This window comes from Myiozetetes cayanensis, unplaced genomic scaffold (genome assembly GCF_022539395.1).
Source record: "Myiozetetes cayanensis isolate MyiCay16 unplaced genomic scaffold, myiCay2020 scf4, whole genome shotgun sequence".
In the NCBI taxonomy this organism is placed as follows: Eukaryota; Metazoa; Chordata; class Aves; order Passeriformes; family Tyrannidae; genus Myiozetetes; species Myiozetetes cayanensis.
The window spans coordinates 3,905,871-3,923,547 of NW_026087631.1; the positions used below are offsets into that span (position 1 = coordinate 3,905,871).

General features: G+C 41.4%; 2 protein-coding genes across 2 annotated transcripts; one reads left to right on the forward strand and one right to left on the reverse strand.

The window, feature by feature from the left end:
* Positions 1-427: 427 nt before the first annotated feature.
* LYRM7 (LYR motif containing 7) lies at positions 428-9,301 on the reverse strand. The gene is made up of 5 exons (XM_050329434.1): positions 9,231-9,301; positions 6,253-6,325; positions 5,551-5,621; positions 3,241-3,322; positions 428-1,055 (listed from the first exon to the last, which is right to left on the reverse strand). Exons 1-5 carry the CDS (start codon positions 9,246-9,248, stop codon positions 979-981), a joined length of 321 nt encoding a protein of 106 aa, XP_050185391.1. The 5' UTR covers positions 9,249-9,301; the 3' UTR covers positions 428-978.
* A 2,769-nt stretch (positions 9,302-12,070) lies between these two features.
* Positions 12,071-15,814, forward strand: HINT1 (histidine triad nucleotide binding protein 1). The gene is made up of 3 exons (XM_050329433.1): positions 12,071-12,225; positions 14,599-14,703; positions 15,460-15,814. The coding sequence occupies exons 1-3, from the start codon at positions 12,115-12,117 to the stop codon at positions 15,622-15,624; spliced, it is 381 nt and encodes a 126-aa protein (XP_050185390.1). The 5' UTR covers positions 12,071-12,114; the 3' UTR covers positions 15,625-15,814.
* Positions 15,815-17,677: the final 1,863 nt, after the last annotated feature.

A 17,677-nucleotide genomic window follows, 5' to 3' on the forward strand; every position in this document is an offset into this window, starting at 1 on the left:
CTGTGTGAGGTATTTAGATCCTAGTATGGTGCCATGCACCAGTTGTACCTGGTGCCAATTAAAATGGAAGTAAACAGCTCATTGTGATGAATTCCAAAAGAAGCAAGTAAGTCTCTAAAAAAAAAAACCTGAAGTGATTAGGGCTTACTAATTAAACTCCCCATACGTCCACTTCAGGCAAGTTGCATCACTTGCAAGTAACCAGCAAGGCTCCTTTTTCAGAGGATGCCTCAGTAAGTCACTCAATAATCACAAGTTAAAATACAAACCATAAATTCATAAACCACATGATCTAAACCAACATCCCTAGGTTAGGCTGCAGCTCGGTTCTGTCATTGTGCTGAGAGAGAAATCATCTAAGAAATCAAACTCTAACAGTCCTGCTCATTCCAAGGTGTGTGAGAGAAGAAAAACACTACACATGCTCTTCTGTTTGTAAAATAAAAATAATTTATTCAGATAACCCTTAAGAACTCTCTCAAGAATCTCAGGATATTAGTGTACAATTAATGACCACTTCAGAAATCATGCTTTCAGTGCAAAGTATAAATTTTACGGCACATGCCACAGGACGTTTTTTCATTACTTCAAAGAAGCCTATGATCAACAAGAAACTTACAAATAAATATTATCAGGATTAAGAACTGCATTTCATTTTTGTTTAGCTCTGACAAACTCCGGATTGCTAGGAAACAATCTCTGTCTGACAGCTGTCATAACGAGAAATATTCCTGCCTGAAGTAACACAATCCAGCAGCGTACTTTTAAGTTCTGTAGAAATATTAGTGGCTTCCACAGAAGAAGCGCACGATGGTATCACAGCACTCAATAAAAACGGCGAGTTGGCTTCAGCCTCTGGTTTGTTACCAGTTTTCCTGTTTTCAAAATTTAGCTTCAAAACAGGGATACACTGTTGGTTGATTGTGACAGATGTCATTACAGAATATTAACTTTCTGGGGAGAGGGGGCGTATTTTCCTCAGGATTCTTGCTTTTTTGTGGGTTTATCTAAGTAAGGAGTGTTGTCTTGTAGAAGATCTTTCCTGGGTACGAGCACTGTAACAGGAAAAAAACCAGTGAGACAGAATGTTACAGAAAATACTAATTCAAAGTTGTTTTTACGTTTACAAACAAAAAAATCAGGGTCTCGTGAGGATCACGAGTCTCTGAACTTCGGGTTCGTGGTGAGGATCTGAATGAGGATCTGAACTTCTGGTAAGTGTACAAGCAGCATCATGACTTCTACCTAAGAAAAAGTTATCCTAAGACTTTTACCTTCACTTGGCCACAATAATGCCTTCCCATTTTTCCTTTCAAGAACACCGAAAACTTTAACAGCACTAAGAAGCCACAAAAAAAATTGGCAAAGCCTTGCAGTAACTCTTAGCAGGCAAGCGAACGGCAATTTTATCAAGCCTGAGTCATGTATACTTCAACAGTTTCAAAAATTAATACTGAATTTGACTTAGCCCTCTCCCCCAAGTCCTGGAATCTCATCTGTACTGTTTATCTTGTCACACCTGTTTTAAAGGCCAAGAGGAAAGGCAAGCATCTAGTGAAAGTTATTGCAGCTATATTGTCACAGAACTGACTATATTGTCACGGAAGTGCACTGTGTCAGGGTTTGTCCAATTATACACCATTTTAACCCCTCCCTGACACCTCAGTTCTTGCTGTCTAACTACTCAGGATCAGCTTGTCTTTTCTTCATGAAGTGAAGGAGCTGTGTCATGTCAGATTTGCTCCAGCAGCAAAAACTAAATCACAAACACCTGAAATCATAACACTGTACTTTGACTATGCCAGGTGGCTGCAAGAGATGCACTAAACCTGTAAAACTGTGTGTTTGCGTGTGCAATGAGTAACATCCTGTCCAAAGGGCACTGATATCCCTTACCTTACAAGAAAAAAACCTGATTTTTTTGAGGGTGTGCTCTTTTTGCATCTAAGTACCGATACTGATGCATTTAATAAGTTTCTAAGAGCTTTAAGTAACATTTCAATCACATTTCTCTCAGATATAATCAACTGGAGTACAGGTATGACAAAACACGTTGATCTACATAGCTAGAACAAATACTAAAAAACCCTGGAACTGGATATGAAGTATTGAAAAACAAAAGTACAAACAAACAAAAACTGAAAGAAGAATTTTTAACGTTCCTTTTCAAAGCTAAGTTTTGAACACACATTGCCAACACACCAAATCAAAATCAGAGCACACTGCATGTGTGATATATCACTAAAATGTAAGCTCTACTTGTCTCAGCTTAATCAGAAATTAAAGCAAAATGAAAGGACTGAGACATTTGTATACTACTGAGCAACGTAACTAAACATTAAAAAACCCCCAAAAATTGTCTAATACACCTAACAAGCTCCAAATTGAAATTACCTTCTCTTTAGTGAGAAAACCTCACCCTATTTTTTTCCTCAAGGATTTACTAATGAATCTCAACATGACTGTACACCACTGTGTCTCAAATTCTTTCCAGAGAATAACAGTGCCCTCTGAACTGCAGCTGTGACAGCACGACAATTTAATTGCACTAGGGAAGATGTTCCCCCTTGGGTTTTTTTTGTTCTCACTAAGACAAGTTTTCAGCTTTTTTTTCTTCTTCTGTGGAAGACTTGACACTGGTCTAGACATATCTTTGGGCTTCATCAAAATTGCCGTTTTAAAATTAAATGCTTTACCAAACCTAAACCTCACAACTGTTACAAAACTTTACAGACAACACTAAACAGAAGTGAAAGGAAACAATGTACTTGGGTGAAGATTTTCCCTACTCTCTAGCACACAGTTGTATGCTTTCTCCAGTGTTTGACCTTAAAATAAAAGACCTTCTAAGCTAGGACTCAACTTTCAGAATCGGGCAGACTTTGCATCAAGGCCACCACTGTGTCACAAATCTTCCACAGCGTAATCTGAGTCTGAAATTGTTGGAAAAAGGTTTTGGGGAAGAACACTCAATCCTCAAAATGCTATTCTATGAACAGTGTACCCTTGCTAATTCTCCTCGGGCAGCTTCTACCTCCTTGGCAGAGAAAGCACCTATACAAAGATACTGTGGCTACTGCATTTACACATACACTGACCAGCCTGCACTTCCAAGCTGACTTGCTACCTAATTACTGTCCCTTGTAAGAGTTATAGTGAGTTACTTTTTTTTTTTTCCCAATCTTTATTTTTTTACACAACTATAACCTTTTAAAACATCCTTTTAGCATGCAGACTCACCTATTTTGTCAGAATCCGTATGAATTGCCTGAATAACAGAAGTTCTAAGAATCACTTCAACATCCGAAGCTATTTTCAGAAGCTAGAAAAAGGAACGAGAAAGGCACATAAAACACGATAGAGTAATTTAAATGGTATGTGATTATTCCTGAAGATGTTTTCCATATTAGAGAACTATTCAAATAATAAAACCAGTCAGTTCAATTATTCAGTTAGCTATCTATATGTAGCTTTTGCCTTAGGGATGCTGGAATAATTTACAGATTTATATATAAACTACTCTGATACACAGATGAGAGAAGGAAACTTCAGCTCAGTAACATACAGCAAAGTATAAAAAAACCATGCAAACAAATACAGTAAAATGCAACTACAGAAACAATTAACTAGCTTCCAATGATCAAAGACATTTTGAATGCCTGAATAATACCTGCCCTAGTGAAAAGAGCAATCTCATTCTTTTAACACTACTGCTCTTGAAATAGGGAGAAAAAAACAAGGGCAAAACATGACAAGAATTAAGAATTCTGAGGTTTCACAGCAAAGCAGTACAAGAACAAGGCACTACCTAAGATTAGCAGAGGCATTAGTATTTGGCAAAAGGCCTGGAATTCCTTTCCTCATTAAGACGATAAGCTGAAGCGCCCCTGCTAGTTGTTCTGCTGTGCCATGAAGAGAAGCCTAATGCTTGTTTGTCAGAAATAAATGAAATTGCACAAGTGAGACACTTTAGGAGGCATGCTTACGCTAGAAAGTAGTGTGAACCAACTGAAGAGGATCTCTGCAAAGGTTAGAGCTCAAGGCTTGACATCTACACTGCATTTCTCCTCATGCCTTTCCCTTTCAAGGCTTGGAGAAGGTATCCATCAGTTCTCCCCACTGAAAGGCCACTAGCAGCCAGGCTGCTTGCTCCTGAAGCACACCTTCCCCTTCAAGTGTCATATCAGAATACACTGCAGCTTTCTACTCCAGCAAAGTAATGCACATTGGGTTCATCATGATGGTACTGAATTTTGGAGCTGCTGTCCAAAGCAGAACGCTGACAGCACTGTGTTTATGCAAGCAAGGGCCCAAACTCTCCCAAGTCCTGTGTATCATTTGATTCAGTCCTTCTGCAGCCCTCAGAGTGTGTATGTACAAATGTATATATGTAGGTATATATAATAAACCTGACAGGTTCTGTGATGTTCCAGGAGCGCAAAGTTGGGACGAAGGTCCAGCATTTCTTTCACTGACACAATCCATCAAGTATCAACTAACCCACATTAAAAAGCTACGTGTGTATTTTGCAGGTTGCCAATCCTAACAAATACAGATTTAAAAATCACAGCGAGTGTTTTTCCTGAACATCTACTAAAAGAAAAACAAACCCACAAACCACATAGCTGAGCTGATCAGATACTGGGAACACAAACACAAGGGTGTTGCTACTGGAGGCTGACAACAAGCAGAAATGCAGAAAGTCCTAACTAAATGGACTATTTATGTTACTGTCTAGAGGCTGGTATGAGGAAAAGGTTTACATTTATTTTTGCAAGGGATGAATGGAGGCACTTTTGTCCAGCCAACGCCCAGCGACAATGTAAATACAGTCTGCTAAAAGGCTGAGTGACAAGGACTTAGTTATTCACTCTCTATAGATGTTAAGAACTAAAATCATCTAAAATACAGAAGTTTCACATCAGGCCTCAGTAAGTTTTAGAAAAATGACTCAGTAAAAAGTGTAAAGGTGACCACTAAGCAAAGGAAACTAACTTAGTGAGTTAACAGAATGTTGTACTTTTAATGCACCATGGGTAAAGAAATAAAAAATCCCTAGAGTATAATTAACACCTCTATATTACAATCAGTCATAATAATTTTGCTGGTTTTTGCCTCCCACAGAAGATGCTGACTTGTTTGTAATCTGCCAGTAACCGAGCACATTATTTAATTTCTCTGCATCCTTCTGTGCCTGTCTACACGACGACCAGGTAAACTCAAGTGACCAAGCTGTTACGAGCAAAGTATAAAATATTTACATGAAAACAGCAATTGTAAGCATTTTCCCCATAATTTTATTATAAACTTCAAAATAATCATACTGAACTGTACTTATGTATTTTTGTATGTGCAAAAATTCTTATTAATACCATCGGAGGTATTTATATATTTATAAACAGAGATACATGTAGCAGCTTTTTTGAACTAAGCTGGCTTTTGTGATTTCTCAATGTAACTCCACTGCTTTAAAGACCCTTTAAGTAAAAAAGGTCATTTATATGTATTCTTCTGCAAAGGGGGAAAAAAAAAAAAGAAAATAAGAAGTACCTCATTTATCTTCTCCTCAGATGTCTCATCTTTGTTATTTCTGAATTCTTCATTTATCTTTTGTCTTGCAGCTAAATAAAGAAAACAAAAAACCCAAAGAGTGAACAAAAACTGTATCCTGTGCTTTTCATTGCCTCAAAGCTCAGAATCTTAACTCCTTTATTCCACCTTCCTGGGACGCTCTGCTTTAAGCATTACAAAGTAAGATTTCCTTGCAAGTCATGTTATGTCATATTTTAAGTCAATTAGTATAGGAATAAAATAAGATTCCCTATCTAGCATTCTGAACTTCATACAGAAGCTTGTTTACTAAAAAAACCAGCACTTATCCCTTGAGGAGAAATCATACACAGACAACTAATTCAAATGTTTAGTACAGTTAAACATGCTTTGGCTGGACTGAACAGAGGAGGTTTAAAAAGAAAATTTAAAAAAAAAAAAAATCTCCCAGGAAGATTAGCAGGGTTAAAAAAAAAAGAGATGTTTCCCTTATAAAATATGGCTTGAGTGCTAGAATCTAATAATCATTTTTTCGTTTCAAGTTACAGGATCTCTGGTTACTTATTACAAGTTCTCCCAATAACTACTTAAAAATATGGAAGAGAATAATGCAAAGAAAAATTATGTTATGAATTCTCTGTGTTTCTGGAGAAGAAAGGTCCACAGAAATATGGGTAAGCAAACACCAAACAAATATCTCACCTGCAAGGGCTCTGGTATCATTTTTAAAAACTTCTTGCCGTGTTCGGTGTAACAACTTAAAAACCTTTAAAACCTGCCAATACAACAATAGAATTAACTTATTTGCTGTCAGGATTCTCTGGTAAAATCAACATGTTTCAACTAAAAACGTTTTGGTTGAAATTTCATGTTCTTTCCATTTAATAGAGAATTCAACAGAATCAAACCAAAATCTAAGATATTTTACTTCAATTCCTGGTTAAAAAAAAAAAATTGCAGTAGAAGCAGATGTGGTGAAATCAAAATCCCAGGCATTTCAAGTTCTACACATTTCAAATTAATCTAAGATGCTAGCGTTACCTTCCTAAGTAATTATTTGGCGTGATGGGTATATAACCTTGAAAATACACGGACACAAACATATTTATTGTGCTGATGTCAAATAAACCCAACAGAATTGGAATAATGCTAAATGTCAAGTTACTTGCAGGTACTATCAAGGGTACATCAGTGGATGTTCTCCAATCACTGATAAAGGCAGAAATAGAGATGGCTAAAGTACTGTTACACTTACAAACCAATTTGAGAAAAGTGAACTTCAAAAGGATCTGAAACTGTGTATTAACTAATTCAACAATTATTTGTCATGGCTCTGTGCAATGCCTGGGCATAATCTTCTACAGGTGGTGTGGCAGAACCAAAGCAAAGCAAAGTCCTTCCCTTAAATATAACTGCCAGGTCAGCAAACAAAAAACTTCAGTAAAAGCAAACACTCAAAAAATTAGGACTTACAATGTAGAAGAAGATGCACCTCAATACGTATGAAAAGCAAACCCCCAGAGAATCACAGCCCACAGGCATGTGGCTTTGGCTGTTCACTCATACAGACTACATAGAATTACAGAAATCCTCAAGTCCTTATGAGACTTCTTTGGTGTTTGTCAGAGACTGGAAAGGATCTCTGACAAGCACCACAAAAACACCTAATGTTGATAACAAGATACCTTTTGAGGCTCTTTCTAGCACTTCCTAGCACGTTTTGGCATCTCTAGGAGGCACAATCCAGGTACTTCTTAATAATATTAAATTGTTTTCTCACATTTAGTATTCCAAAAATTTCTTAGAAGGGCACCGAGGAAACGCAGGGCTATAACTGTGAAATGGCCACCTTCTTTATCAGCATGTTCTGTGTCTGAGCTGGAGATGAAAACAAGACTGTCCCCAAAGACTAAAATGCAAATAAACCATCCTGGCAGGACCCTGACAAAAGTGTTGTCTCTGCTTTATGTCTGCCAATGACAGAAATGGTAATCTTCTCTGAAAGCTACTGTTTTCAACCAATGCCAACGCAGTTTTAGATTTTCAGGCTATGTTCTCCGTCCTCCACTCAGCTGGCCACTTGGCCACACCTTGAGATAATTCATCCAGAAGTGTGCACACACAGAAAGACAGCTTTTAGGAAGGTGAAGAAGGCAAACCAGTAAAGTACATGCAACTTTCCAGTTCAGTGCTGCTTCTTTAACATACTAAACTTTAGTGCTGTCAAGGGACAACTTCAAATCTCACCTCCCCATGAAGATGAGACAACATCATAACTTTTACTGTAACATGTGATTCAGCATGCTGAGAAGTGTATGCAACTTTATGACAGATCTTTCTGGAAAGAGGGCAAATTAGTGCATTCTCAATTGCACAAGAATCTTGTGAATGTTCAGGTTAAAAACCTTTTTGTCACTTTCAAAAGAATTAGTATGAGACTTCACAATCGGTTAAATCAATCTGAGCAGATACATATAAAAAATAACAGGGAGCCTGCTAGCTCCTTTTCAGCTTCCAGGTGCTTAATAAATAGCAGCTGAACAGAACCATTTTGCCTTTAATAGCAACCTTCCCTAGATGGGTTAATCTGTGGAAAGTAACCTCACAGAATTAGAATGCAGCAAATAAATTCTTTCCTTCGTAGATGTATTTTAACGGATTTGACTAAATTACTTCAGGACATCCTTCAATATTTCTATCCCATAATATTTTCACCATCTTCGTAAATACTGAATAAATATTACCACTGGTTTTGTGTCAAAGACACGTATGGTGAAACTCAGAAGTTTTTTACGGTTATTTCGAACTCTTTGATGAGCAATTTTCAGGCACCCTCCCACTCTCATAACAGTTTACAGCTTCCTCACAAGGGGAAGAGGTGGGGCAGGCATTGATCTCTTCTCTGCGGTGACCACTGACAGGACCCCGGGAATGGGGTGTCAGAGCAGGTTTAGGTTGGATCTTAGAAAAAGGTCCTTCCCCCAGAGGGTGATTGGGCACCGAACAGGCTCCCCAGGGCAGTGGTCGCAGCACCAAACTTGACAGGGTTCAAGAACGGTCTGGATGATACTCAGGCACATGGTGTGACTCTTGGGGAGGCTCCTGTGTAGGGCTGAGGGTTGGACTCGATCATCCTTGTGGGCCCACTCCAACTCAGCACGTTCTTACCCTGTTTCTGCAAACCCCTCCTGGGCAGTTTTCGCCACCCCAGCCACGGGGCAGTCGCACCAGCCCACCTCGATCACGGCACATCAGTGGGGACTCCTCCGACCTCCCCAATACCCCGCTCGAACACACAGCTCCCCAAACACCCCGGTGCATCAGCGCTCCAAAACCAGGAACACTGATGAAAGAGGCGTTCTCGGGCCTGACAGTACCGCAAACACAGAACGGTTTAAATAATTCTTCGCTCTCTGCTTTTTTTTTTCCACCTTACCCTCACGAGCCGTGCTTTCCACGCATTTTAACCTCCGCTTATCCTGTCTCGTCTCCATTTCCCACAACGGCCCTTGGCGTGAAAAAAAACACAAAACAAAACAAAACACCCTCCCTTCCTTTACCTAGCTTTTGAGCCCTCCTTATCCTGAAAGCCTTATCTCTTTTTTACCTCCTATAAACGCTACAAAGCTCCAACCCGCCCCGGAGAGCTCCCGTGAGTACAGAAGGTGTGTGTGACTCGCCTGCCCGCGGCTCCCCATGGCGGTCCGGGAGGGCGGGCCGGACCCGGCCCGGGCACCGAGCGGGGAAGTGACGGAGCAGGGAAGTGACGGAGCCAGGGAAATGACGATCCGGGAGGGACGATGAGGGCGGGACGAGCCGGGATGGGCAGTGTCGGAGAGGCGATCCCGGACGTGCCGCTCCGGCTGCTGGCGGTGCCGCCGCCCGTGCGGTCCGTGGATATCTCCGGCGAGGGAGACTCCGCACCCTCTGTGGGCCGTCTTGTTCCAGCGCTCGGCCAAGATGTTCTTCCTCGTCCTCAGGTGGAACTCCCCGTGCCTCAGTTTCTGCCCCTTGCCACCTGTCCTGTTCCTCGGCCATCGCCCTTCCGAGGTCGCCCATCCCGGCTCGTCCCTCCCGCATCGTCCCTAAGAATCCTTACTTAGTCGGGGTGCCTTCTCCTTTCCCAGACTACTTTTTTCACCTTTACAGAAGGAAAGTGGTGGCTGCAGTTCCTTGTTTCTGCTCTTATCAGTGGTATTTCAGGTTGTCTCTGGTTTCTAGGGTACCCAGCTGTACTTAGGAGGGGCCAGCTGCGCTTTCCCAGGACACTTTTGGTTCCCAGGATCTCAGCTCCCAGGCTGGCAGGCTTTTTTCCTCTGCTGGTGTTTTCCAACAGGCATTTTCTTTTGTTCGGTCATTTTCCCTTTCTAGTCAGGTCAGTTTTTCAGCTGCTCACATCAAAGTCCCCACAGCCCTGCCCTGCCTTACCCACATCCTGAGGGACCAGCCCGGCCTTGGCCCAGTGATACCATGGCCATTTCCAGTACTTGTATAAAACTCAGCTGCCACTCTCTAGAAAAACAAACAAGCTTTACTTCAATAACACATCACCCAGCATTAGCTAAAGGCGGCAGAGAGATTTGCTGTGTAATCAGCTTCACTGCTCACTACATCTCTAGCTTCAATACATAGTCTATTTAATTGCTTAATTGCAATTACATTGAAAGATAATTGAGAAAGGGGAACAAGAAACTATTACCCAATAATTTTAATATATTTATTAATATTTATTAATTATTAATACTTAATAATAAGCAATTATTAAATACTTATCTTGTACTATGTGCCCCATAAACTCATTCTGTTTGCTGGAGATGTGATGTTTATTCATAGATTTATTTTCAGTAATAATTATTTTGAATTAATGAATGAAACTCTTTGAAAAGACCCTGTTTTATTCAAAATAGTATAAAATTTGCCATTTACATGGTGAGACAAAAATATATGTTGAAGTCAACTATATGAAATAAATGCTTTTTACTTTTTCAGACAAATTTCTAAAATTGTTTCTTTGTGTCTTCTTTTAACATAGAAATATGCTTTCTAGACTGATTCCACCACAGTCCATGGAACTGCATAAAGTACACTACCGTGTGCAAATGGATCCTGAACAAGTGTCTATAAGTTAAACTCTGTAATCTGTCTAGCTGGTAATATCAGATCTTTTGTTCTTTCACGAAATATCTTTAATTCCTGAGAAAGGAAAAAAAAATTAATTATATATTTACTAAATAAACTTAGGCAACAATATAAATCAAAGAAATTTATCCTGGAAGCACCAATTCCATGCTTGTTTAGATGTCATAAAGCTCCAATACCATCTGTAGGACATATACATGTCAAAATATCCTAATCCAGAACTACCAACTGAGGAACAGAGCATTATCCCAGTGTTTAATCTGCTTTATCAGATCTTTGTTTAGGGTATCTCAAGATAAACTATTTCAAAGTTATTACCAGAAATATCCGACAAATTCCGCCTTTTTTTTTAACAAGTTCAGGTAATCAAATATGGAGCCATATTAGATTTAAACCACTTAGCAGTATTTATCCCCTGCCTTCCTCCAGAAGGCTCTCCTGTGACATTTGTGTCGAGAGGCAGCCATGTATAAATGCCTGCATCAAAATCTTCCTAGACAAAGCTTGGGGGAAAATCAATCTCTTTTATATGCGAGCTTCAGAATATCACAGGACCATGGAATGGTCTGGATTGGAAGGGATCTTAAAGATCACCTTAGTTCCAAACCCCCCTGCCATGGGGAGGGACGATTTTCACTAAACCATTTTGCTCAGAGCAAATGCCCTGGCAGGGCATCCACAGCTTGCCCGGGTGAACCTTTGTGATGCCTCGCCACTCTCACAACGAAGAATTTCTTCCCAATATCTTAATTTGAACCCGCAATCTTGCGGTTTGACGCCGTGAAGCAGCACCGTGAACTTGTTCTCGTTAAACCACACGAAAACCGTGTTGTTACTTTTTTTCTTCTCCTCACTGCTCGGGAAAAAAAAAAAAAAAAAAAAAGGCATTTACGAGTAGATGTAGAGCCGTGTAACACTGTGGTGTCCTCTGTAACTTTTGGGCACATTAAACTGCTCCTCTGTGGGAGGCACCCCCCCACCGGCACCCCACACCTGCCGACCTGTGCGGGAAAGCCTAGAGGCAGCCCTGCCCGAATCAGTCTGCAAGGGGAAGCCCCAAGAAGTCACACAGACACTCGGGTTGGATTTGATAAAGCAATATTTCTGCCTACAACAACAGCCTTTAATGGGACAGCACGAACTCCTTACATTCCGAACTCTTTACGTTCGATTTCCCCTCACGGCATAGATCCCTCCGCGGCAGCCACATCCAGCCGTGCCCGCGGATCCCTCCGCGCCCCTCAGGTCAGCGAGGAGGGGGGGGCGCGCCAGAGCGGTGGGCGGTGACGGGCGGGAAGAAAGACAGGCGAAACGACCAATCAGCGGGGCAGGACGTGGCGGGCGGTGCTCCGCCGGCCCAATGACCGCGTCGGGGGGCGTGGCCGCGGGCGGCGGGCGCGGCGAGGGCCGGCGGGAGCGGCCGCCATGGCGGACGAGATCAGCAAGGCGCAGGCGGCGCGGCCCGGCGGGGACACCATCTTCGGCAAGATCATCCGCAAGGAGATCCCCGCCAACATCATCTACGAGGACGAGCAGGTGCGCGGCCGCCCCGCTCCGCCCCGGCTCGTAGCGGGCCGTGGGGGTGCCGTGGAGGCGCTCGGCGGGGCGGGCGGGGCGCTCCTGCACCGTCCCTGCAGCTCCGTTCGGGCTCCCGGCCAGGGCACGGGGGTTCTAAAGCTGGTGTGGGGCAGCAGCCGCCAAACCTTCCCCTGCGGGAAGGATTGTTAAAGGGAAAATTGGAAGACATTTGGAGCTTTTCGAGCTCTTCTTAAATAGCACTGGTCGTGCTGCAGGCAGCAAGAGTTTCCAGCGGTGACTGTGTGACTTCTTGGGGCTGGTGCATCACAGCGCGTTAGAGGCTAAAGGAAATAATGCAGTGATCATCTCCAAGCTGTAAACTAACTAGTATTCAATATAGGCTCCCCTGCCCCCTTTCCCCTCCCCCCCTCCTTCAAAGAGAAATACAGAATCCATCATTGACAGGGGCTTTTGCTTTTACTTTCAAAATGAAGGGCCATTTTCAGTGTGGAGTTCAGCAGGCTCGCTAAGGGTGTCAGATCTCTATGCTTAAAAGTTCCGAGTAGCTTGAGAGAGCTGGTGCAGAAACGCTGCAGTTGCCCTCTTCTCTCAAGAGTGTTGGGAATCTTCGCTGCCTTCTGAAAATCGCGCTTGTGTTACAGCTCTGTGTTCATGTGAGGGTGTGAATTCTTTCTTTACCCGGGTCAAAGCTGCATGAGGTTTTTTTTCAGCTGCAGTGGTAACCAGAGCACTCTTAGAGTGACTTAAAGAGTATAACCCACTCTTGACAGCCATTAGTCCAGAATATATTTTCTGGAAGAGTAAATTACCTTAAGCATCGTGGTTGATTTTTACCTTAAATTGCACAGCGATGTAGAATTTCTTTTAGAGTTTAGTTGACTAGTGGTGATCTTTTAATTAGTTATGTGCACTCCTTCAAGGTCTTTTTAGATACGGCTGGAAATGTTACAAGGAGAAGGGTAAAGGAGTCTTTTTAATCATTAATTGACATGCAGAGAAGAGGACATACTAAAAAGTACAAAGTCTCTGTGAAATTATGCCTTATCACTGTTGTGCCAGTCGAATCTAAACTAGCTGAACTGAAGATTGGTTTACCTTGCAGTCATGGACTTCCTGTGATTGTGCTTTTTGCTCAATACTACTTCTGCTGTTTGTCCCAGCTTTTTGCTGGTCTTCTGCTCATTAAGTTCTTTGACACAGTTTGACCATTTACATTCTGCCTCTGCGTGGGCCACCTGTAGTAGAAAAACTGCTTACAAAATGATCAACTCAAATTAAGATATGCTTAATTGGGTGCAAATTAGTTTTGTTCGTGGATTAATTGCTTACTGTCCTTCTCTGTTCGGTTCGTCAGAGATTCAAACCTGGGTAGTATATCTTCTTAAACAGAAATAAAAGTATCCAGGAAATAAATATTTGGAAGAATTGGTGTGTTTTTAAGTGTGAACTCTCTGTGATATAACCAGTGTTACATGTGGGGGGCACGTTGGAGGTGTCCTTTGACAGATGATGGCAGAGCACGTGCTGGGCCTCTGCAGATTGCCCTGGTTGCAGTAGCAAGTCCCAGTCCTGAGGCTGGCCATTTGTACAGAGACATAGCTTCCTTTTATTATGCTTTCTCTTTTATTTCTCTTACCTATTGGCAGTTCCTAATTTGAGATTGTTAGGTGCTGCTTTCAGTTTCTGATTGGTAGCAGTTTTAGTATTTGCATAACTTTAGTTGAGAGTCAACTACTCACTGCTGATAGTTCATGTTTCAAAAGTGATGCCTTTGGCTCAGTGTGGGAGTGTCTGAAATAGAGCCAGTCTTAATGGATTACTCTGAAATCTTTTTCTGAAATACCTGGTGCTGTTCAGAACAGAAGTGTAATTTGGTCTCAAATCAAATAACTTCAGGTTCTTTGGAATTGCCCTGCTATCTTTTGGCCAAGGCAATATTCAGATGTAACTGGAAGATGATTAACAGCCATTTACCATTTATTTTATTAAACATAGCATTAATAAAAAAATTAATATAAGCATAAATGTACTTTCTATAGTCACGCCAGCAGCTCTGTTAGTTGTTATGCATCTGTTGAAATAATAGATCATGAACCCGATTACATTTAACCTTGCTGAGAGGACTGTAGTTTTTAAATGGAATTACAATTCTTTTTTTTCGTGCCAGCATGTCTTGGTAAGTAGTGTTTTGTGTTTAGAAATTAGAGACTATGTAGAATAATAAATCACTCAAGAAAAATCAACATTCTGTTTATGTTTGGGTTATCTGATCATCGGCACGTGTATGTATTTCGCAGGGCGTGTTGGTTTACTGAAACTCTTACCTTTCTGTCAGGCGAATCATATTTTAATTGTTTGCTGTTTCTCCAGTGCCTCGCATTCCATGACATTTCACCTCAAGCTCCAACACATTTCCTAGTGATTCCTAAGAAGCCAATTGTCAGGTTGTCTGAAGCAGAAGATTCTGATGAATCTGTAAGTATTCTAGAAGCCTTCTGTACACCAAGCCATGCCTCTAATTACTTCACAATGTAGCAGGCTCTCCCCCTTACCCTCTTGATATATCAAAGTGACAGAGTAGTTTTCTGATACTATAATGCTTGTTCTCTAACTTAGAATGATAATGGAGTTAAAGTTTTCCAGTAAAATTAGTCATAGAAAGAAAAAAGATCTCTGTGTGTGTTTTACCATGCAAAATGAATTGGTATTTATTATGCTATACTCTTGATGTCTGTTTTCATGGTTTACAGGCAGTAGTACTTTGGGGTTTTTAGCAGGTCAGAGGTGAAGAAAAGGAAAGTTAGCTGAGAGGTGCTGAATATTTCATTTGTAACTATAAACATCAAGCTTAAAGATTTTGCAAAGCTTTACATGGTAAGATAAAGTTTCTTTTCCACCAGAATTATATACGTTGTCTGAACCAGTAATGGGGGCTTTAGCCATAATTTGGCTTTTGCGACACTTTCGTAGTCTGTTACATCCTGGCTTGAAAAGTCTGTAGCTCTATTTCCCCCCTATATTTTGCCTAGTCAGTCGTTATAGTTTTTATTTTGGAAAATGTCAGTTGCAATCAGACAACAGTTTGAAGAGCAGTGGCTGAATTTTTGAGAATTATTGATTCTCTGCTCTTATTCCTTCCCTCCCCTGCCCTTTCCTCTTTTTTGTGTGTTTTCTGGCTGTTGTTGTTTTTTTCTTTTTTTTTTTTTTTCTCTTTCTTTCTTTCTCTTCCAGCTTCTTGGGCATTTAATGATTGTTGGCAAGAAGTGTGCTGCTAACCTGGGCCTGACCAACGGATTCCGGATGGTTGTGAATGAAGGGCCTGAGGGTGGGCAGTCTGTCTATCACGTACACCTCCATGTCCTGGGTGGCCGTCAGTTGGGCTGGCCTCCTGGCTAGGATTTCTGGCACCACCAGAGCTTAACTGCATGCACACAAGTTACCACCGAATAGATTTAATGTGTTGTCCACCAATCTAGCCACTGTTAGTGTATTGTTGTTGTTTTGGTTTTTTTTTTTAACGTGTGTCTGCAGAGGGGGATAAATGCTCTGAGCAACATTCGCACAATAAAGATTAAGCATGTGGGAATCGTCTCTGTCTGGTGTGCCTTACTTACGGGAACAATTCTGCGAGGTGAAAGGGTTTTCTCTGGAGTTAAAGGTTTCTGTCAGCTGACAAATCTTCTGTAGGCAGTGATTTGCCATGGCATTTGGAACCTGGAGGTGCAGCTGAACTGCTTGGCCGACTTTTCACGTCTCTCAGGAGGAAAACTTGAAAGCTTTTTGGATGTGGTTAGTAAATATTCATAAAGCTGGTGTAGGCTGCCCCTGAAACTTTTTTTAAAAAGTGAAATTCGAATGTCCTGTATGAGGCTGGTGTCAGTACAGTGCAGTGTGATGGGAACATACAGCTCCTGTTGGAGCTCGCTCTCAGTGGCAATATAAGGCTTCATTTTTCCAATGAGAAGGGTCAAAATAATAGTCTTATTGGCAGCTGTCATAGTTCCACAGTGAATGGGTATCTACCCATCGTCATTTGGATCAAGTTGAGGGCTTCAAAATACTGAACTCTTCTAAGATGCTCAAGGCATTTCATCTTGGCGTATAAGCAGCGTGATGTATGTATATACATTTTAGATTCCAGATTTTAGTGAGCAGATTTTGTCCTTCAGTGAACAGTAGCCTCTGTGTTGCTGCATACAGTTAGTTTTTCACGCAACAGTGCCATCAGATCTCCAAGACAATGAATTTTCTTGGAGTTAGGTTTACAGCTGTGTCTGCCAGTGTAAATATAAAACAGCTGTTCTTTCTGATAAAATTAAGTCACAAGTAACCAGTTTTTATGACAAAAGATACTTGAAAGCCTCTAGGCAGATACCTTGAGAAAAACTGGGTTATTTTTGAGCACCAAAGGTGTTAAAGATGTGAGAGTGTAGGGGGTGGAGAGGTAAGGGGTGTGAGTTGTGTTTTCTGCTCAGATAACTAACTTGTAAGTTTGGTAAAGCCATTTGAATTCATTCAGCTTTAAAGTATTCTGTAAGTACCTCCGGATGTCCTGGCCCTTGAGAATTTTTGCCCCAAGATGTTACTTAAACTGGAAAAATCAGGTAGTGCTTCTGAAGGTGGCTGGTCTCTGCTTGAATTAGGAGTGAAAAGGTGGTTCTGCAGTGGTAGCCTGACGGCATAATTCCTGTGTAACCTGCATAAAAGAGAAGAAGAAAACCACCCAGTCCCCAGAGGAACAACATCCCTGGGCAAATAGCTGAGAGTGTATCACAAGAATGAGTGTTGATTCTGTGGCTGGATGACTCCAGTACAGCTGCTCTGTCCTGTGATTTCTAAGGCCACAACATAGGAAGATACATTAACTGCATCACAGGGAGGCAGCAAACTTCATCATAGTAAACACCAAGGAGGTGGATGTGGGAAAGCAGGATTGTCCTACATGTCCTTTGACTGCATTACTGGTGGACCTGAAACCCCTCTGGAAGATGGCTTGATCTCTGCTGTTTTGCAGGTAATCGAATGTGGTTAGATGACAAAAGTCTGTGAGCCACCCAAAGACTTCACCTTTATTTAATCTTCATGGGCAGAAGGTGGAAACAATTTACATGACCTAAATACAAGCTAATGTATAATCTGAAATTGAGTTGCTGTAGTGTAACACCACTGTTACATTGCTGCAAATCAGAGACAACGTGAGTGTCCGAGAGAGCGAGCTGAACTGCACTGCGACACTCAAGTCAGTTTCGAAAATGTCAGATACTGAGTTTGAACAGGCACTTCCTAGGTATGAAATTTTGCATTCTTTTAGGTATTGAGCTGCTCAGTCTTGTTGAGCCAAGCTGACCACAATTACCCATACAGTTCTTGAAAATCCCGTGATAGTAACTGTTGCAATTTTGGACAAATCATCTTGACTGAGGCTACAGTTGTCTTGAATTTCTCCTTT